Raw genomic sequence first — 22,387 nt, 5'->3', positions numbered from 1 at the left:
ATATATTAGCAAACATGCTTTCAGTATAAGTTATTGTTTCTGCAATGGCTTTTACTTTGCATACATGTGCACAGGCTCTATTCTCCTGTATGCAAACACCACTCCTGCATTATTGCTGACATATACATGCCACTGCTGTCTGTCTGAGCAGGACAGGTGCTTGTAGGGTATAAGTATATATACTCTTTGCACAGTGAAAGCTATCATTAAAACAGTTCTTACTATACACATTACATGTGTATTGGGAAAAAAAAGCTTATTTTATACCTCGTTTTGTTGTCTTTTGTTATATATAACATTTATTTTCTCCTCTTAACCTCTTGGGTGTCAGAGAGTCCAGAGAGATTATAAAGAATCTGTATTTTTCAAATTGCCAAATTAGATACCTGAAGCTGAATAGTTAACAGATATTAAATCTAGTAGTTATTAAAAAAATACATTAAAAAAAATGAATGTTGTTTGTATGTATATATTTGTATACCAAGGGGGGTCAAGCTTTAGCGAAATGTAAAATGTGCACATGATAAGTAAGGGAATCTTAGTTTGTGTATATTAAACACTGACTATTCTATTATTTTCAAGTGCATTTCTAAAAAAAAGAAAATATATAAGGGGGCACAAAGTCAAAAATAGAGGGGCCAGTGATACTTGCCAGTGCCCAAGACCTGCTAATGGAATAACAAATCATTTTCCGAAAAATTGTCTAGTAAAATGGATGATCATGGTTTGGGAGTATGCAGGGGACTAGACATTATACATTGAGGGCTACCAACACAACTCCCTCCCCCGGCCTTCCTCTTTAGACGCCTATGATTATTTTTGTGCTAAACTAAACGTATTCATGCCGAACATAAAGTAGAAAACACTAGTCAAAACATAAAGGTATAGTGTTCGAACTTAGTCTACTTTTCTACAAACTTGTAAAATTCCCCGTTGTGTAATTTGTGACCAATATCGATAGCATGTGACACACAGTAATGGAGCCACTATGAAAATAAAATCTGGTGGCAGAGGCCGTTTCCCCCAAGGATGGGCAGACAGTGCTGATAATGTCATAGGGACGGTGGTGGGGATGGACGAGGAGTAAGGGAAAGGGGGTACTTCTTTTTTTTCTTTTTTTCTCTCTTCCTCCGTTTTTTTATGAGTGATTTGTTATACGTGTTTTTGAGTGGCTGGGTGTGTGTGGTTAGCATGGGACATTCATGGATATCTGAAGGTAATGTAAGATAGGTACCACCTCATACAAGATAACAGGAGAGCTTAAGGGGAAGGTGCCATGCTTTTCTTTGGGGGAATCTGACCAGTGAATTAGGGCTTAGATGTGACATATTTTCGTTATTTCTCACTTCTCTTATATTTAACTGGCCCGTCCCCTTAATATTTTACCGATAATTGGTGTCACTCATTTAAGTCTCAATTAAGACCGATATTGACTCTGTTTTGGTCTATGTAAGTCATGTACATCAGGTACATGACTCCAAGTAAGAGCTGGCTAAGATTTAACGTACAACTATAGGTGTGATATCCAATTATTTAATTTACTTTGTATAACCAGGATGTTGTTAAGTTGACTATGCTTTTGAATCTCAAATTAAAAAGGGAGAAAATGGGATGATACTTATTCTTTTGAGAGAGGATATTATTATTTTTATGTTTTATTTCTCTTGTTAGGTGTATCCAGTCCACGGATCATCCATTACTTGTGGGATATTCTCCTTCCCAACAGGAAGTTGCAAGAGGATCACCCACAGCAGAGCTGCTATATAGCTCCTCCCCTAACTGCCATATCCAGTCATTCTCTTGCAAGCTCTCAACATAGCTGGAGGTAGTTAGAGGAAAGTGGTAAAATATAGTTAGTTTTTTCTTCAATCAAAAGTTTATTGTTTTTAAATGGTACCGGAGTGTACTATTTTTTCTCAGGCAGCATTTAGAAGAAGAATCTGCCTGCGTTTTTCTATGATCTTAGCAGAAGTAACTAAGATCCACTGCAGTTCTCACATATGTCTGAGGAGTGAGGTAACTTCAGAGGGAGAATGGCGTGCAGGGTATCCTGCAATAAGGTATGTGCAGTTAAGTTTTTCTAGGGATGGAATTTGCTAGAAAATGCTGCTGATACCGGATTAATGTAAGTTAAAGCCTAAATACAGTGATTTAATAGCGACTAGTATCAGGCTTGCTATCAGAGGTATATACTCTGATTAATGTGCAATATAAAACGTTTGCTGGCATGTTTAATCGTTTTTATATATGCTTTGGTGATAAAACTTATTGGGGCCTAGTTTTTTCCACATGGCTGGCTTTATTTTTGCCTAGAAACAGTTTCCTGAGGCTTTCCACTGTTATAGTATAAAAGTTACAGTTGGTGCAGTTAAAATTACAAACTGTGACATTCAGCTTCCCTCAGCAGTCCCCTGCATGCTATAGGACATCTCTGAAGGGCTCAAAAGGCTTCAAAAGTAGGAGCTGTGGCAGTTGTTATGACTGTTTAAAAAACATATTTTTCGTTTTGTTAATCTGTTTTTTGTATTAAGGGGTTAATCATCCATTTGCAAGTGGGTGCAATGCTCTGCTAACTTGTTACATACACTGTAAAAATTTCGTTAGTTTAACTGCCTTTTTTCACTGTTATTTAAAATTTTGGCAAAATTTGTTTCTCTTAAAGGCACAGTAAAGTTTTTTATATTGCTTGTTAACTTGATTTAAAGTGTTTTCCAAGCTTGCTAGTCTCATTGCTAGTCTGTATAAACATGTCTGACATAGAGGAAACTCCTTGTTCATTATGTTTAAAAGCCATGGTGGAACCCCATAGGAGAATGTGTACTACATGTATTGATTTCACTTTAAACAATAAAGATCAGCTGTTATCTTTAAAAGAATTATCACCAGAGGATTCTGACGAGGGGGAAGTTATGCCGACTAACTCTCCCCACGTGTCGGACCCTTTGACTCCCGCTCAAGGGACTCACGCTAAAATGGCGCCAAGTACATCAAAGACGCCCATAGCGATTACTTTGCAGGACATGGCGGCAATCATGGATAATACCCTGTCAGCGGTATTAGCCAGACTGCCTGAATTCAGAGGAAAGCGCAATAGCTCTGGGGTTAGACGTAATGCAGAGCACGCAGATGTTTTAAGGCCCATGTCTGATACTGCGTCACAATATGCAGAAGCTGATGAAGAGCTTCAGTCTGTGGGTGACGTCTCTGACTCGGGGAAACCTGATTCAGATATGTCTACTTTTAAATTTAAGCTTGAGAACCTCCGAGTGTTGCTTGGAGAGGTTTTAGCTGCTCTGAATGACTGTGACACAATTGCAGTGCCAGAGAAATTTTGTAGACTGGATAAATACTATGCGGTGCCGGTGTGTACTGACGTTTTTTCCAATACCTAAAAGGTTTACAGAAATTATTACTAAGGAGTGGGACAGACCCGGTGTGCCGTTTTCCTCCCCTCCTATTTTTAGAAAAATGTTTCCAATAGATGCCACCACACGGGACTTATGGCAGACGGTCCTTAAGGTGGAGGGAGCAGTTTCTACTTTAGCAAAGCGTACCACTATCCCTGTCGAGGACAGTTGTGCTTTTTCAGATCCAATGGATAAAAAATTAGAAGGTTACCTTAAGAAAATGTTTATTCAACAAGGTTTTATCCTGCAGCCCCTTGCATGCATTGCTCCTGTCACTGCTGCTGCGGCGTTCTGGTTTGAGTCTCTGGAAGAGGCCTTTCAGACAGCTACTCCATTGACTGAAATACTTGACAAGCTTAGAACACTTAAGCTAGCTAATTCTTTTGTTTCTGATGCCATTGTTCATTTGACTAAACTAACGGCTAAGAATTCTGGATTCGCCATCCAGGCGCGTAGGGCGCTATGGCTTAAATCTTGGTCAGCTGACATGACTTCAAAGTCTAAATTACTTAACATTCCCTTCAAGGGGCAGACCCTATTCGGGCCTGGTTTGAAGGAAATTATTGCTGACATTACTGGAGGTAAGGGTCATACCCTTCCTCAGGACAGGGCCAAATCAAGGGCTAAACAGTCTAATTTTCGTGCCTTTCGAAACTTCAAGGCAGGTGCAGCATCAACTTCCTCTGCTACAAAACAAGAGGGAACTTTTGCGCAATCCAAGCCGGCCTGGAAATCTAACCAGGCCTGGAGCAAAGGCAAGCAGGCCAGAAAGCCTGCTGCTGCCTCTAAGACAGCATGAAGGAACGGCCCCCTATCCGGCAACAGATCTAGTAGGGGGCAGACTTTCTCTCTTCGCCCAGGCGTGGGCAAGAGATGTTCAGGATCCCTGGGCGTTGGAGATCATATCTCAGGGATATCTTCTGGACTTCAAAGCTTCCCCCCCACAAGGGAGATTTCACCTTTCGAGATTATCTGTAAACCAGATCAAGAAAGAGGCATTCTTACGCTGTGTGCAAGACCTCCTAATAATGGGAGTGATCCATCCAGTTCCACAGATGGAACAAGGACAGGGATTTTATTCATATCTGTTTGTGGTTCCCAAAAAAGAGGGAACCTTCAGACCAATTTTGGATCTAAAGATCTTAAACAAATTCCTCAGAGTTCCATCGTTCAAAATGGAAACTATTCGGACAATCCTACCTATGATCCAGGAGGGTCAGTACATGACCACAGTGGATTTGAAGGATGCTTACCTTCACATACCGATTCACAAAGATCATCATCGGTTCCTAAGGTTTGCTTTTCTAGACAGGCATTACCAGTTTGTGGCTCTTCCCTTCGGGTTAGCTACAGCCCCAAGAATTTTTACAAAGGTTCTGGGGTCTCTTCTGGCGGTCCTAAGACCACGGGGCATAGCAGTGGCCCCTTATCTAGACGACATCCTGATACAGGCGTCAAACTTCCAAATTGCCAAATCTCATACGGACATAGTGTTGGCATTTCTGAGGTCGCATGGGTGGAAAGTGAACGAGGGAAAGAGTTCTCTATCACCCCTCACAAGGGTTTCCTTCCTAGGAACTCTGATAGATTCTGTAGAAATGAAAATTTACCTGACGAAGTCCAGGTTATCAAAGCTTCTAAATTCCTGCTGTGTTCTTCAATACATTCCGCGCCCTTCGGTGGCTCAGTGGATGGAAGTGATCGGCTTAATGGTAGCGGCGATGGTCATAGTGCCATTTGCGCGCCTACATCTCAGACCGCTGCAATTATGCATGCTCAGTCAGTGGAATGGGGATTACACAGATTTGTCCCCTCTGCTAAATCTGGATCAAGAGACCAGAGATTCTCTTCTCTGGTGGCTATCTCGGGTCCATCTGTCCAAAGGTATGACCTTTCGCAGGCCAGATTGGACAATTGTAACAACAGATGCCAGCCTTCTAGGTTGGGGTGCAGTCTGGAATTCCCTGAAGGCTCAGGGATCGTGGACTCAGGAGGAGAAACTCCTCCCAATAAATATTCTGGAGTTAAGAGCAATATTCATTGCTCTTCTAGCTTGGCCTCAGTTAGCAACCCTGAGGTTCATCAGATTTCAGTCGAACAACATCACGACTGTGGCTTACATCAACCATCAAGGGGGGACCTGGAGCTCCCTAGCGATGTTAGAAGTCTCCAAGATAATTCGCTGGGCAGAGACTCACTCTTGCCATCTATCAGCGATCCATATCCCAGGTGCAGAGAACTGGGAGGCGGATTTTCTAAGTCGTCAGACTTTTCATCCGGGGGAGTGGGAACTCCATCCGGAGGTGTTTGCTCAATTGGTTCATCGTTGGGGCACACCAGAATTGGATCTCATGGCTTCTCGCCAGAACGCCAAGCTTCCTTGTTACGGATCCAGGTCCAGGGACCCAGAAGCGACGCTGATAGATGCTCTAGCAGCACCGTGGTTCTTCAACCTGGCTTATGTGTTTCCACTGTTTCCTCTGCTCCCTCGACTGATTGCCAAAATCAAACAGGAGAGAGCATAGGTGATCTTGATCGCGCCTGCGTGGCCACGCAGGACCTGGTATGCAGACCTGGTGGACATGTCATCCTTTCCACCTTGGCCTCTGCCTCTGAGACAAGACCTTCTACTACAAGGTCCTTTCAATCATCCAAATCTAATTTCTCAGACTGACTGCCTGGAGATTGAATGCTTGATTTTATCAAGGCGTGGCTTCTCTGAGTCAGTCATTGATACCTTAATACAGGCACGAAAGCCTGTAACCAGGAAAATCTACCATAAGATATGGCGCAAATATCTTCATTAGTGTGAATCCAAGAATTACTCATGGAGTAAGGTTAGGATTCCTAGGATATTGTCCTTTCTCCAAGAGGGTTTGGATAAAGGATTATCAGCTAGTTCTTTAAAGGGACAGATTTCTGCTCTGTATATCCTTTTGCACAAGCGTCTGGCAGAGGTTCCAGACGTCCAGGCATTTTGTCAGGCTTTGGTTAGAATTAAGCCTGTGTTTAAACCGGTTGCTCCTCCATGGAGCTTAAACTTGGTTCTTAAGGTTCTTCAAGGAGTTCTGTTTGAACCCCTTCATTCCATTGATATCAAACTTTTATCTTGGAAAGTTCTGTTTTTGATGGCTATTTCCTCGGCTCGTAGAGTCTCTGAGTTATCAGCTTTACAATGTGATTCTCCTTATCTGATTTTCCATATAGATAAAGTAGTTCTGCGTACAAAACCTGGGTTTTTACCTAAGGTAGTTTCCAACAAGAATATCAATCAAGAGATTGTTGTTCCATCATTGTGTCCTAATCCTTCTTCAAAGAAGGAACGTCTTTTACATAATTTGGACGTAGTCCGTGCTTTAAAGTTTTACTTACAAGCGACTAAAGATTTTCGTCAAACATCTTCCCTGTTTGGTGTTTACTCTGGACAGAGGAGAGGTCAAAAGGCTTCGGCAACCTCTTTCTTTTTGGCTTCGGAGCTTAATACGCTTAGCCTATGAGACTGCTGGACAGCAGCCCCCTGAAAGGATTACAGCTCATTCTACTAGAGCTGTGGCTTCCACCTGGGCCTTTAAAAATGAGGCTTCTGTTGAACAGATTTGCAAAGCGGCGACTTGGTCTTCGCTTCATACCTTTTCAAAATTTTACAAATTTGATACTTTTGCTTCTTCGGAGGCTATTTTTGGGAGAAAGGTTCTACAGGCAGTGGTCCCTTCCGTTTAAGTACCTGCCTTGTCCCTCCCTTCATCCGTGTACTTTAGCTTTGGTATTGGTATCCCACAAGTAATGGATGATCCGTGGACTGGATACACCTAACAAGAGAAAACATAATTTATGCTTACCTGATAAATTTATTTCCCGCCCTGTCCTTTTAAGGCAGGTTTAAATTTTAAACTATAATCACCACTGCACCCTATGGTTTCTCCTTTCTCGGTTAGTTTCGGTCGAATGACTGGATATGGCAGTTAGGGGAGGAGCTATATAGCAGCTCTGCTGTGGGTGATCCTCTTGCAACTTCCTGTTGGGAAGGAGAATATCCCACAAGTAATGGATGATCCGTGGACTGGATACACCTCAAGAGAAATAAATTTATCAGGTAAGCATAAATTATGGTTTTTTTTTTCTCTATTATTCCTAAATTTTCCAGATTATTGTGCTTTAGAATGTTTAGGTTGTCTGTGATGCTTAGGAAAAAAACATTAAAAAAAAAACCCCCAGCAGGGTATGCAGTTTATTATGGAAGTTATTTACTGGCAGAATTTTGTTTAATATTGAGAATTGTTCAATTGCGCCTGTTTTTTCTTCTTTGTTATATTTAATATGTGATTCCGGGCCCTGCGTGGCACAAGATTGGTAATTTGATTTTTCTGTATTTACTGCTGGTTATAAATAAAGATATAAAAAAAAAAATCTGGTGGCAGAGGATTTCAAACACCAATGTCTGTTTAGTGACAATGTTCTATTTGCACCCCAGTAAATAATAGCCACAAAATACATGTAGTAAATAACTGTAGACTCTTGTCTACAGGCATTTTTGAAGAGTTTGTTAAAGATAACACTGGATAACTGCATGTAATACATAAGAGGGTGTTTACCATTTTAATATTATTTGCCAATAAACAAAACACTTTAAGGTTCTTGCTAAATTGCAAATAATCCATCTTTGTCTTTCTCTATACTTCTTCCAAGGCCGCCATCCAGCTTATGGATCAGAAGCTTTGTGACAAGATAAAGCATTTGAATGCATTGCGCCATCAAACCGAGTTGAAGAGAAAATGCTTGGAAGACATGGAAAAGGAATACAAACAGAAAGAACCTGGCGAGCAGAGCAAACCTAACACAGAAGAGGAGCGCTCACAAGAAGAGCAGGTGAGCTAAGTGTACTTACATCCTATAGATGCCTGCTGCCTTTGTAATACTGAGGTGGAAGACTCATGACACAGCTGTCAAATCAAACCATTAGCTAAAGTGTCACGCTATTTGGAGTCTCTTTTCAAGGTCATACTGTAGATAAAAAAAATGAAGACTTTAAAAGTAATGTCAGATTGTGCAAACCAGTTTCTGTCTAAGCACCAATGCAGTTATATCAGTCCACTCCTTAGATATGTCAGTGCAGACTGGTGCATCTTCTGTTCTGCCACTAGCTGTAACATATATATTTGAGATTTATTTATTCTATGTACTAATACAATTACTTAGGTATCAAATATACTGTTTTCTCAATCAACTGAATTTTTGTACAAAATGGGAGCGAAAGGTTAAAAAAATATTCTCCACAAATTCAAATGTTTATATTATTTTAAAGCATCTGAATTTCTTTTAGAAAATGTGAGAAAAATAAAAAAATATTTAAAAAAATGCATAATCCTCTATTATGTTTTGGTCCCTTCCTATGCTCATTTTTACATCTCCTGGAGAAATCTGGCCTCTTCTGGTTTTCAGTTGCCACTTCTGTTTAGCTTCTCTCCAGTGCCACTAATTGTCTTACTGCCGTATCCTTCGGGATGTTATGCTACTACCCAAAACTCAACATTTCCAAAACTGATCTGATTATCATCCTTCCCAGTACAACTTTACTTCTGTTGTCTCTCGCCCTTTTGATAGTACTTCAGATTCATAGAATGAGTGCCTTAAGATTAAGTGCCTGGTGTAGACACGAAATGCGTCAGGTGTTTGCTTGTGTCACGCTCCCGTTTGCTTGAATAAAGACTGTTTTTACACTCCATGAGTGCAAGCTGTTTTTTTTTCTTGCATAGAATGAGCGAGTCTGTACATACATAGTCCTTTAAACCCCACAGTTAGTTACTATTATTATCATGTTTTTTTTATTAATCTGAGGTACCTCATCTAATTCATTGGTAACCCATGGTTCAAACCTTATTTGTATAGCATCTTGTGTGAACGCGCTAGTGCCAAGGTCCTCCATGTGTGGCACTTGTGTTGCTTGTGACTTCAAATCACAATCCATCTTCCAGAAAATTCCTGGAGTATGCAAAAAATAATCTCATCATATTGTTGTAATTATTGTATCATTTTATTTTTTTGTAGGTGCTAGATCCTGAGATTATGTAATATTTATGTTTGTATTTTGAGCGTTACATTGTAATGTAGGTGTCTCTCCTTCACATGGAGAACCCTGTATAGTAAGATAAAAAGCTTTCAAGAGAATATAGAGCAGTCACAAAATAATGATCAAGCAACAGTGAGTTTAACAAATATATATAAATAAATCATATATATAAGTATGTGACTGAAAATAAACAATAGAAATTGCACTTTAAAGGAACACTAAACAATCCATACGCCTCCTTTTAAGTATGGGTTCTGCTATTTTGGAACTTGGGTTACACTGCAGGTATCCAAAGCAGCGTTGTTGCACATATGCAAACATATCAGCACTGGAGTGCATATAAAGGGACATTAAACACAAAATAAATGCATTCATAGAAAAGATTAATCTAAAAACATTGTGTAGAAGTATTTTTTAAAGTTTCATTAGCCGTTTAAATATTGACAAAATAAGTGTAAAGTTAAAACATAGGGAGCTGCCATGTTGTAACTTAGGTTACCTTCTCTGCTGTGGCCAAATAGGGTCCGTTATAAATAGGTCACTAGAGAGTGCAGCCAATGGCTGTGTGTAATATAACAGTGTCCTGCACTTCCATCTCTAACAGGCACTGAAAAACTCACAATTTCAGAAAGGAAATACAGGAAAAGGGGAAAAAGTAAATAATGAAAGTATATTGCAGTTTTTTTATTAATACAATTTATAATTTTATATGATAATCTCAAAGTGTTTAATGTCCCTTTAAAGCCAGATTTCAACTTGTCGGCACCCATGACTAGAGGGAGGCAGGGAATAACCTCAATACTATGCTTAAAAAATGTATTTAGCACTATATTACAAGTGACGCACTCAAGCGTTAACTTCGTTAGAAGTAATCTTTTTGTGCGCGTCAGGTTGTGCTTGTATTATTGAAAGTAAAAAGTTTGTGTGTGAGCGAAACCCAACTTGCACTAATTTCCTGACTTTGTGATATTGCGACCGCTTTAAAGAGATATTCTGGTGAAAATTTAAATGCAGATAGATGAATTACATCTTTGAATAGAAACATATTTGCAATATACATGTACTGGCGAAAATGCTTCTAATAAAATATATCACTGTGTCAACATTTTTCTATGCATGTTCATGTGAAGCACAGCTAAATATTTTCAGTGCACCAGCATTTTAATTACTGCAGCTGCTCAGAGCATCAGTGGGGCTTGTATCATATCAGCAATTAACAAATTGAGTAATTATCAGATGGTACAAGCACCTTAGAGTCTCTCATCAAGTGCTGTGTTTAACCTCTTAACGACGAGGCCGAGCCAGGTACGTCCTCCAAAAAACAGCAGTTAAGATCAAATTGATCACTGGAAGCAATCGCAATCGCTTCCAGCTGCTCTAAGGGTATTTCAACAATGCTTCGAAATTGAGGCATCGTGCAATACCCTTTAGGCAGTAACCGATGCAGAGAGGGCCACTCTGTGGCCCTCTCTGCATCGACCAGCGATGGTGCCAATCGTCGGTGACGTGGGAGGGCTTGGAGGGAGATGGGTGGGCATCCATCGCTGGAGGAGGAGGGCGGGAAGGGGGCGGGAGCGGGTGGGACCACTACGCTATGCTACAGCACGGTGAGTGGGAAGGAGGGAGGGGTATTCAGCTTAATAAATCGACCCCTATGTGGGATCTGTGTCTGGAAAGGGATCTGGGAGGGGGGTATGGTAATGAGGGGGGGCAGCTACACTACGGAATTTTTTATTTTATTTTTTAAATTAAAAAAATTACCATAATTTACATCAAACTGGGTACTGGCAGACAGCTGCCAGTACCTAAGATGGCGGCAATCAGGTAGAGGGGGGAGGGTTAGAGAGCTGTTTGGGGGGATCAGGGAGGTTGGGGGGTAATGGCGGATCCTACACTGCAGAAAATATATATAAAAAAATATTTTAAAAAAAACTTTATTTTTATACTGGCAGACTTTCTGCCAGTACTTAAGATGGGGGTGACCATTGAGGGGTGGGGGATGGAAGAGAGCTGTTTGAGAGGTATCAGGGAGGGATCAGGGGTTGGGATGTGTGAGGTGGGAGGGTTATCTCTACACTAAAGCTAAAATTAACCCTACAAGCTACCTAAATAACCCCTTCACTGCTGGGCATAATGCAAGTATGTTGCGCAGCTGCATTTAGGGGCCTTCTAATTACCAAAAACCAATGCCAAAGCCGTATATGTCTGCTATTTCTGAACAAAGGGGATCCCAGAGAAGCATTTACAACCATTTGTGCCATAATTGCACAAGCTGTTTGTAAATAATTTCAGTGAAAAACCTAAAGTTTGTGAAAAATTGAACTTTTTTTTTTATTTGATCGCATTTGGCGGTGAAATGGTGGCATGAAATATACCAAAATGGGCCTAGATCAATACTTTGGGTTGTCTACTAAAAATATATATATATATATATATATATATATATACATGTCAAGGGTTATTCATGGATTCCTGACAGATATCAGTGGTTTGAAAAAAAAAATGGTTTGGAAAAAGCAAAGTGCTACTTGTACTTATTGCCCTATAACTTGCAAAAAAAGCAAAGAACATGTAAACATTGGGTATTTCAAACTCAGGCCAAAATTTAGAAACCATTAAGCATGGGAGTTTTTGGTGGTTGTAGATGTGTAAGAGATTTTGTGGGTCAAAGTTTGAAAAAGTGTTGTTTTTTTTCAATTTTTTCATCATATTTTATAAAAAAATTTATAGTAAATTATATGATATGATGAAAATAATGGTATCTTTAGAAAGTCCATTTAATGGCGAGATAAATGGTATATAATATGTGTGGGTACACTAAATGAGTAAGAGGAAAATTACAGCTAAACACAAACACTGCAGAAATTAATTACAGCCCTGGTCCTTAACGGTAAGAAAATAGAAAAATGGTCTGGTCACGAAGGGTTAAAATGCTGGTGCATGGCGCATACTTAAATACACGTTTGAACAGCTATAGCTTTTTTTTAAAAAGCATTTTTGCTAATACATGTATATTACAAAAATGCTTATATTCAAAACTGAAATGCATTCATGTGGATTCCAATTATGGCTGGAAAGACCCTTTGACATATTCTCCCCATAGAAGTTAATGGAGGACACAAAAGAAAAAACCTAACACCTATCGCTCGCACGCTAACCTGACAGGCGCTATGAATATTTCACATTCCAATGTTCTTTACTTACAAAGCAATGTTATTTTTATTGTAAATACATATTTCTATCTATCTATCTGTATATACCTATGCCTGTATATCTATTCCTATAGATATATAGGTATAAATAGATATCTATTTTACATTAACATTATCAGGTTTTGCGCTTTAGGTCTAACGCGGTGTCGGGTTAGGGCACATGGGGAATTGCTAATCTCAAAGCACATTTTGAAATGTTACATTTAAAATATTAAAAAAATAATAATAATACTACCTAATGGGACCCTTTGCACTGTCTCCCAACTTCTCTCTTTATTTCCCACTTACTTTTTTTAATTTTTTTTTTCTCTGTTCCTCTCTCCACAGCCGTAAATTACAGATTTACAGAAACTTGTGTTTCTTTAGCTTATTCACATTGCTTTAAGGCTTGACCGGTTGGTTTATACTGTTGCTTTCGTTATTGTATACTTGACAGAAAATGCTGATCTGTATTATGTCTCAAATATGTCACTTTTTACCTGCTTTGTACTTTTAAATAAAAATAAATAAATAAAAATAATTATTAGAAATTATTGTACATACGGTAAAAATAAAATAATATACTGTGTATATATATATTCTATGGATTATTTAGGATTTTTTACAGTATGTATAATCATTTGTAATAATTATTATGACTATTATTATTATTATTTTTTTAAATCATTTTTATTTGAGGTGCAAGTTAGGACATACAAATATCAAAAGACAAAAAGACATAATAAAAAAAAAATGGTGTAAATTACACAACACAGACTACAAAGTCAATTCAACAAAAATACCGTACAACTTGTATGCCAAACAATATACCACTCCCCATATGACAATAGAGGGCACTTTTGGTCCTCACAACCCTAGAACAAACCTACAGGGGGGTGATTTGATCAGAGGAGACCCCTTTTGGATCTCATGAACCAGACCTCATTTTCTATTTTAGAAAAGGAAAAGAAGAAACAGAACCTCTTTACAATTTTCAGAGAGTACCATTAAGTACAACTTGTATCTATTGGGCCCACTAGACTGCTAGAACTTCCTATTATTTATTCTATAACTAGGAAAACAAATAAAGGCTGTGGGCATATATATATCACATTGATAGTGGCACCATAACTTGTTAGTTCTCAAACGAGAAAGAAAGGTTAAGGGGTATTTGGGGGCCTTGGGGATGAGGGTGGAAATAACAGTGTAAAACATAGGGGGATATATTTCTATGCAAGAAAGTGTGCAAGGAACAAACAATTGTATAGTAGAGTGCATCAGGTCTATCCCTTGTCACTTGGGTGTTTATACTGGATCGGTGATATTGACATGAGCTCAAAGAAATCATGGTACTAAACTCCATATAAATTAAGTGTGCACATACACTTTTTTGTATATTATAAACAATAGTGTTATGTTATGTATGTAATTCGCTGTTAGGTAGAGGTTGACATGTGTTGTATGAGGTTTTTCTGCAATTAACTGCTACATACAGCGATGGCTCTATATTGATAAAGTCCAGCAACATCAGACCTGTCAATAGGATGTCACATACAATCGGTGTCAACATCAGATATATGACCTTGTCAACGAGTATAGCAATCCCCTTTTCCAAAATAAAATGTCCTATTACATTAACAGTCCTTTTGTATTTTCCCGGGTCAGGGTAACTGGTCTCAAGACTTGGGTATTAAATTTAGTCCCGGGACTCAGAACCATCTCAGCCCACACCTTGTCTCACAGCAAGAACAACGCTGCCCAGGGCACCCAGTCCAAAGCACAAAAACTCCCAGGTCCAGAGATCTCTCCCTTGCCTGCGACCCAAAGCTCCAGTTTCCAGAGGTATAGAAGAGATCCATACCCGTGATGCCTCTAATCCCAGCCAAAACTGTGCATGGGCGAATGGAAGGAACTTCCCATTGGAGATCCAAGAGCCCCAGAGTAGCGGGATCCATGTCCCATATGTTGCTCTTCAGAGCGCCGTCCTCGGCTACCGCACAGACATCGTCCCACGTGGGAAGCGGCATAGCTGACATGTCCCCTATCAAAGACCCAATTTGCAGCGGGTAGGTGAGTACAAATCGTGGGGATTCCTCCGGGTAGATCGTATTTTCGCCACTGCCATCCGTTATCACCTTTGCTCCCTCTATATCGAAGTTTGCTGTAGGGCTCAGGGTAAGAATTGAATGCGCCCCTTCATTGCACTGGACTTCAGCCTCCATAACAGTGAACTCGCCGGGATGAGAGGCAGTTTCTATCATCTCCCCACAGTTCTCTCTATAGTCTATTCTCCCCTTAAAACAGTTCTCAAGTAGCCGGTGCAGTTTTTGATAATGCTCGTCTAGCAGAACTAGCAGTGCCTCCTCTATTTTCTTTTCCATGATAGGAAGTAGTTTACACTGTAGAGTAAATGGTAACGGTTCTGGTTAAAAAGATTGCAATGAATCGAGACAGCTCATACGGCTGTTACTCCTGACATATCAGGACTCTGGGAGGGTAAATAAGGAGCCAGGTCTGTTACTAGGCCTCCGCTGCGGTCCTCATCTATTCCGGTCTGCTTAGCTGGAATTCAAAGTCAAACACAAACAAATCCGTTCTTTGAGTATTAAACTACAAATCGACTGTAATTTAGGACTTGAAATATATGCCTGAGAAGCAATAGGCAACGGATCCATTAGCTTCCAAATTCAGCTCAAGATAAAAGCAGCCATCTTGGTCGGTGTTCAGACCCGCCCCCATTATGAATATTATTTTATTATTAATCTTTTTTTATATTTTATATGTAATATTTAAAAAACGCATTTTGAGGTTAACAGTTCTTAATGTGCGCTAACCTGAGACTGCGTGTTACGCATATTCTACAATCCTAAGTTCTTTGCATAGATTTTTTTTATTATTATTAAATATATATTTCTATATATATATTTGAAAATGTTAATGTAAAATAGATATCTATACTTATATAGATATATAGGTATGTACATATATATATATATATATATATTAATATATATTTACAATAAAATTAACATATTCTTGTGAGTAAAGAACGTTGGAATGTGATATATATATATATATATATATATATATACACACAGTAAAACACATAAATACATATTTACACACATATATGATTGCATACATACACATATTTAGACATGTATATGTATGTATATATACATTATAGGCCTTTCTAGTCAAACACCTTGTCATATACCATATACCTTTCAACCCTTATAATTTTTTTTTTACAATTTTTATGTGACTCATTTTTATCAGATAGTGTTTACATGAGTGTATTGCTAAATGTATTTATGTTTTGTTTAGTGTAATGGTTTTTTGACGCACTACCCTCTACACAAGGTCTTCAGCCATGCAAACCCAGCATGTGTAAAATGCGATTGCACTCAAGTGAACATGTTTACTTTCTACTTGTAATACAAGCAATATTTCCGACATGCTCAAAAAGCCCAAAAAACTATATCGCTTGCGTGCAAAAGATAATGCGCCACTTGTAATCTAGCCCTTAGTGTTTAATGTCCTTTTAATAGTATGGTACTAGATCTGTACTGTTCATGGTTCCCTAGTGGCATATAAGAGATATCTTTTCATGTGACAACACTGAAGAAATGACACTTTGCTATAATGTAAAGTAGTGAGTGTACAACCTGTATAACAGTGTACATTTGCTGTCCCCTCAAAATAACTCAACACACAGCCATTAATGTCTAAACTGTTGGCAACAAAAGAAAGTACACCCTTAAGCGGGAATGTCCAAATTGTGCCCAAAGTGTCAATATATTGTGTGGCCACCATTATTTTCCAGCACTGTCTTAACCCTCTTGGGCATGGAGTTCACCAGAGCTTCACAGGTTGCCACTGGAGTCCTCTTCCACTTCTCCATGACGAAATCACGGAGCTGGTGGATGTTAGAGACCTTGTGCTCCCCCACATTCCGTTTGAGGATGCCCCACAGATGCTCAATAGGGTTTAGGTCTGGAGTTTGCTTGGACAGTCCATCACCTTTACCCTCAGCTTCTTTAGCAAGGCAGTGGTAGTCTTGGAGGTTTGTTTGGGGTCGTTATCATGTTGGAATACGGGAGGGGATCATGCTCTGCTTCAGTATGTCACAGTACATGTTGATATTCATTGTTCCCTCAATGAACTGTAGCTTCCATCTGGGACGTCAGCCATGCAGACCAATTTGATGCAGTGTGCGGCATATGGTCTGAGTACTGAGAGGCAGAAACCCCCACCCCTTCAACCTCTGCAGCAATGCTGGCAGCACTCATACGTCTATTTCCCAAAGACAACCTCTGGATATGATGCTGAGCATGTGCACTCAACTTCTTTGGTCGACCATGGCGAGGCCTGTTTTGAGTGGAACACGTCCTGTGATACTGCTGTATGGTCTTGCCCACCGTGCTGCAGCTCTGATTCAGGGTCTTGGCAATCTTCTTATAGCCTAGATCATCTTTATGTAGAGCAACAATTCTTTTTTTCAGATCCTCAGAGAGTTCTTTGTCATGAGGTGCCATGTTGAACTTCCAGTGACCAGTATGAGAGAGTGTGAGAGCGATAACACCAAATTTAACACACCTGCTCCCCATTCACACCTGAGACCTTGTAACACTAACGAGTCACATGATACCGGGAGGGAAAATGGCTAATTGGGCTTATTTTGGACATTTCCACTTAGAGGTGTACTCACTTTTGTTGCCAACGGATTAGACATTAATGGCTGTGTGTTGAGTTATTTTTAGGGGACAACAAATTTACACTGTTATACAGGCTGTACACTCACTACTTTACATTGTAGCAAAGTGTCATTTCTTCAGTGTTGTCACATGAAAAGATATAATAAAATATTTTCAAAAATGTGAGGGGTGTACTCACTTTTGTGAGATACTGTGTATGTACAGTATATATATATATATATATATATATATATATATATATGTATAAATATATATTGTACCAAATAAATATGATATTCTAATTTTGGCTTTTTGCGCTCGTTGGGTTATAGCGCATGTGTGAAAACCTACTTTACTTTCAACTCATAATACCAGCGCAACCCAACAAGTGCAAAAAGTTTTCTTATAGTGCAATTAATGCGCGAGGGGGAACATTAATACTGTAACTTGTAATCTGTCCCACAGTAGTCTAGGGTCACAAGTGTTAAAATTACATGCTCTAATGAATTAGAGCAAGTCATTTTTTTTTTACTATAAGGTTCCTTTTTAAAGTTCAGGTTTTATTATAGATAATAAGAAGTAACTATAGATCTAAATAGCCTGTTTTGGGGGAAACTTGTTGTGTTGGAATCTATTAACAAATGGTAAAATCAGTTCTATCAGCTTTAGTTTTGGAGTTATGCACTATAGTTATTTCTGCAAATTTATAATTAGCATGGACGGCATTTTTTCCAAGAAAGGTGTCAACCTCAGTTGGCAGGCACACCATGTGCATGTCTCATAGGTATTAATTATTTGTATTCTGTGGGAGGTTCAACCTGTACCTTTTAATGAAGAGATAGTGGGACCGAATTATCAAGCTCCGAATGGAGCTTGATGCCCCTGTTTCCGCTCGCCGCCAGAAACAGTAGTTATGAAGCAGTGGGCTCCATAACTTGTCCGCTGTCTGCCAGTACCTAAAAACTGCATTTAAAATATATATATATATATATATATTGTATTATTATTATTGTTATCTCCCTTTCCGTAGGATAGTGTCCCCCCACCCGCAATCTGTTTGTTAGGGGACCCCCACACACCAGCAACGATCATTACAGACAGCAACATACACAGTGTCACCGTCTGTAACGATCTGGCATCTAACCTCATATGAAGCCGGATCACCGATCGCACTTCCGGCTCCATATGAGGCAGATGCCTGAAGATTCAGGAGTTCCAGATCTCGGCTGTAACTTAACAGCTGAGAGTGCTGGAGCCTCCTGAAGCAACAATGTATATATACATGCAGGGCCGCCATCAGGGGGTGACAGGGGTGACTCCTGTCAGGGGCCCCATGGGCCAGGGGGGGGCCTATGAGGCAAGAACTAAAAAAAAAAAATTCTTTTTTTTTTTTTTTAAATTTTGTCAGCCACCAGTGGGTACTACAGCAGAGTGCTAATTGAGCATGGGAAATGTTATTACAATGAATAAAGTATTAGCATTTGAGAGGATTTCTGAGTGTGCATTCAACCACCTTGCACAGTGTGAGACAGACTAGGCGCTTTGTTTGTACAGTGTGTGCCTGAGTCAGATGGCAGATCACTTTAATTTGCAGAGGAGGTAGGACTTACTCAGCAAATGTTTTTTTTATTTCTTTGTGCAATTTCAGATTGTAACTTCAGTGTGGTAGTAGTTGTATGGTGGGGCCAGGTGTCCATAAAAACACATTTTTAGCAGCAGTGTATTTATGATTATTTGACAATACTGTTGAATTTCTATATTTAAAACCATGCGGAAATGTTTCCTCCTATATATATTACATTCCAGTTTACTGCCCCTTTATGCAAGGACTTTCCAGATACAAGGAGGCATTTTATCTAAGATGTTTACATCTGCATAACATGCTATACTCTCAGACTAAGATTGCTCAGTGTTTGAAATGAGACAGGTTAACTTAAAACTGTTCTGTTTACACTACAGCTAACTTAATTTTGAAATACATACCAACATGCCTAAATCCTGCATTTTGTGGTATGAGTACCACAGCTTATGGTTCCGCCAAGACCATCTAGAGTACAGCATTTTTAAAATCCATAAGTACAGCTGACAGATGGGAACATTTGTACACTATATTTGAAGTGGTGCTCTTGGTTGGGGAAAATGGGAAAAAATCAAACATATGTTAACCTTTTTAAAAGTACTTTTCGTCATCTAGCCATCTACCCAGATCATTATTGTACAATTTTGAATTCACAGAATTATTTTTGTTTGCACATTTACAAATATGATTCTTTAAAAAGTGATCTCTTAATTTCTGCAATTTTTTTTATCATGCATGTCACACACTGTTGATTTAGAAATGCAAGGTGCATAAATGTTTCCTCCTGTGAGTGTTTCTGTGGGTGTCTGTGTTTTTGTCTTTGTGCTTTGGTTTGTGTCTATATGAGTGTGTATGTATTTTTTTTGTGTGGATCTCTCTCTGAGGGTGGATGTGTATCTCTTTGTGCATTTTCTTTGGATGTCTGTGAGGGTGTGTGCATATGTCTTTGAGCTTTTTCTATGGGGGTCTCTGTGAGGGTGTGTGTATGTTTGTCTTTGTGTATTTATTTTCTCTGGATGCCTCTGTGAGGGTGGGTGTGTATGTCTGTGTTTTCTGTGGATATCTCTGTGAGGGTGTGTGTGTGTGTGTATGTATGTATGTCTGTCTGTGATTTCTGTGGATGTCTCTGTGAGGGTGTGTGTTTTCTGTGGGTGTCTCTGTGAGGGTGTGTGTATGTCCTTGTGTGTTTTCTGTGGATGTCTCAGTGAGGGTGTGTATTTGTGTGTTTTCTGTGGGTGTCTCTGTGTGTGTGTATGTCTTTGTGTGACTTCTGAGGCTGTCTCTGTCGGTGTTTCCTTGGGTGTATGTGCAAGTTTGAGTTTGTGTGTGTGTCCATTGTCTGTTCCTTTTTAGGACATTTTGACCTTACTACTGATTATTCACATCTTTCTACAGACTTTGAGACTAATGAGACCTTTCCGGAAGTCACCAATCTACCATTTAACCTTTAAATGATTGTTTAGACAGTTCAGGGCCCTTCCTTTCAGCCACTGCATGCCGTTGGCATCATTTAGTTGGAATCTTCCTTTACAAAAAGATAATCAGAATTCCATATTTTGTTTTCTAAATCTCCTTTTTTTACAAAACTGTAGTTTACCTCATTACTTGTCAGGTCAATGTAAACAAGTGCTGAGTGTCTGTTTGGGTGTCTGTGTCTGAGTGTATTTCTAGAGTGTCTACATGTGAATCCTCATGTGTGAGTGTGTATGTGTGTGTTTCAGTGTATGAATGTGTATGTGTGTTTGTATGTTACTACCTTTACAACATTTCCAAGTTTAAATAGACACTTAAGAATAAAGTGCATATACGTTTTAGTCACTTGGTCAAAAATTGCACATGTCAAGGGGGGGGGGGGGGTCTGATCAATGGTTAAGTCAGGGGCCCCAAAATTTCTAGTGGCGGCCCTGTATACATGGTGCGGTACAATAGCCAACGTACCGCACAACGTATATATACGTCGTATTGGATGAAGGGGTTAGATTACAAGAGGAGCGCTAATTTATCGGGTGCCTACAAACGGGCAAATTCACCCGTTTGCGGGCGTGGGATAAATAACCGTTCATTAAAAGTGGCTAGTTATTGGTACCGCAAACTCGCTTTCGCCCCCTCAGATTTTCCTTCCCACCTTGAGTACACATTGCATTAAAAAAAAAAGACAACTGAATTACTTTTTTTTTTATTTATCTGAATGTAGCTCAGTTTTAGTGGAAAAAGCACAGTATTCTGGGAGTTAAATAGTATTCTCGAATTTATAGTTCACTATTTCCCTCTCAGTATTGTGCCACTGCAGTTCTGGAATCGAATGCCAAGCATGCATTGTACAGTGGTGGGTAGTGAGCTTCCAGGAAGGCAGAAAGTTTGCATGAGGTCATGCCCATCCTCAATGTTGTTGTGTGTGTGTGTACTATGAGCCACGTAGGGTGATTTCCACTCCAATCAACTTTTTAACAGCAGCAAAGTATAAGGTCTCTCATTAATTCATTATTAGCAACTAGTCCTAAAGCTCGTGTACACGGGCCATTTTTTGCAGTACAGCGGTTTCACCCCTTGCTCTCTCTCTATCCCCCCTCTCTTTTGCTATCTCTGCCCCCTCTCTTTTGCTCTCTCTCTCCCTCCTCTCTCTATTTTGCTCTCTCTATCTCCCCTCTCTTTTGCTCTCTCTCTCCCCCCTCTCTTTTGCACTCGCCTCCCTCTCTTTTGCACTCGTCTCCTTCTCTTTTGCTCTCTCCCCCCCTCTCTTTTGCTCTCTCTCCCCCTCTCTTTTGCTGTCTTTCTCCCTCTCTTTTGCTCTCTTTATCCCCTATCTTTTGCTCTCTCCCCCCTTTCTTTTGCTCTCTCCCCCCTCTCTTTTGCTGTCTCTCTCTCCCTCTCTTTTGCTCTTTCTCTCCCCCCTCTCTTTTTCTCCTTCTCTCCCCCTCTCTTTTGCTCTTTCTATCCCCCCCTCTTTTGCCCTCTCTCCCTCTTTCATTTGCTCTCTCCTTCCTCTCTTTTGCTGTCTTGCTTCCTCTTTTTCTTTTTTAAGACACGATGAGTCCACGGATCATCTTAATTACTACTGGGATATACACCTCCTGGTCAGCAGGAGGAGGCAAAGAGCACCACAGCAGAGCTGTTAAATAGCTCCTCCCTTCCCTCCCACTCCAGTCATTCTCTTTGCCTATGTTAGTGTCCCCAAGGCAGAACATGCAGTGATCTGAGATGTCATCGCAGAAAATGCAGCATGTCTGCATAAAGAAAAGGACACATGCAGGAACTGTCAACAATTTAACTTTGCAATGCTGCTCCACATTTCGCTGTTCACCTTAAACAGTGGTGTGCTCTGGCTGTACTGTGTAAGGTTTCCTTATCACAGTGCATCCAGAGCAAAGTGCTGTTTGAAGAGAACAGTTAAATATGCAGTAGCGCTGCAAAGCAGCAGTGCATTTATTGTTTAATAGCTCAAACCC

At 39.7% G+C, this 22,387-nt stretch overlaps 1 protein-coding gene across 1 annotated transcript in view; it reads left to right on the top strand.

Annotated features, from left to right (window-relative positions):
• The window catches only part of ODAD3 (outer dynein arm docking complex subunit 3), an 83,790-nt gene that overhangs the window by 6,534 nt on the left and 54,869 nt on the right, over positions 1-22,387 (top strand). The window contains exon 4 of the mRNA XM_053716037.1: positions 8,094-8,273. Within this exon, the coding sequence (XP_053572012.1) occupies positions 8,094-8,273 (180 nt within the window). The remainder of the gene's footprint in view (positions 1-8,093; positions 8,274-22,387) is intronic.

The sequence above is a fragment of the Bombina bombina genome, chromosome 6 (assembly GCF_027579735.1).
Source record: "Bombina bombina isolate aBomBom1 chromosome 6, aBomBom1.pri, whole genome shotgun sequence".
Classification (NCBI taxonomy): domain Eukaryota; kingdom Metazoa; phylum Chordata; class Amphibia; order Anura; family Bombinatoridae; genus Bombina; species Bombina bombina.
Note: the sequence above shows the minus strand (reverse complement) of the source record. Positions and strands in the feature narration are given on the sequence as shown.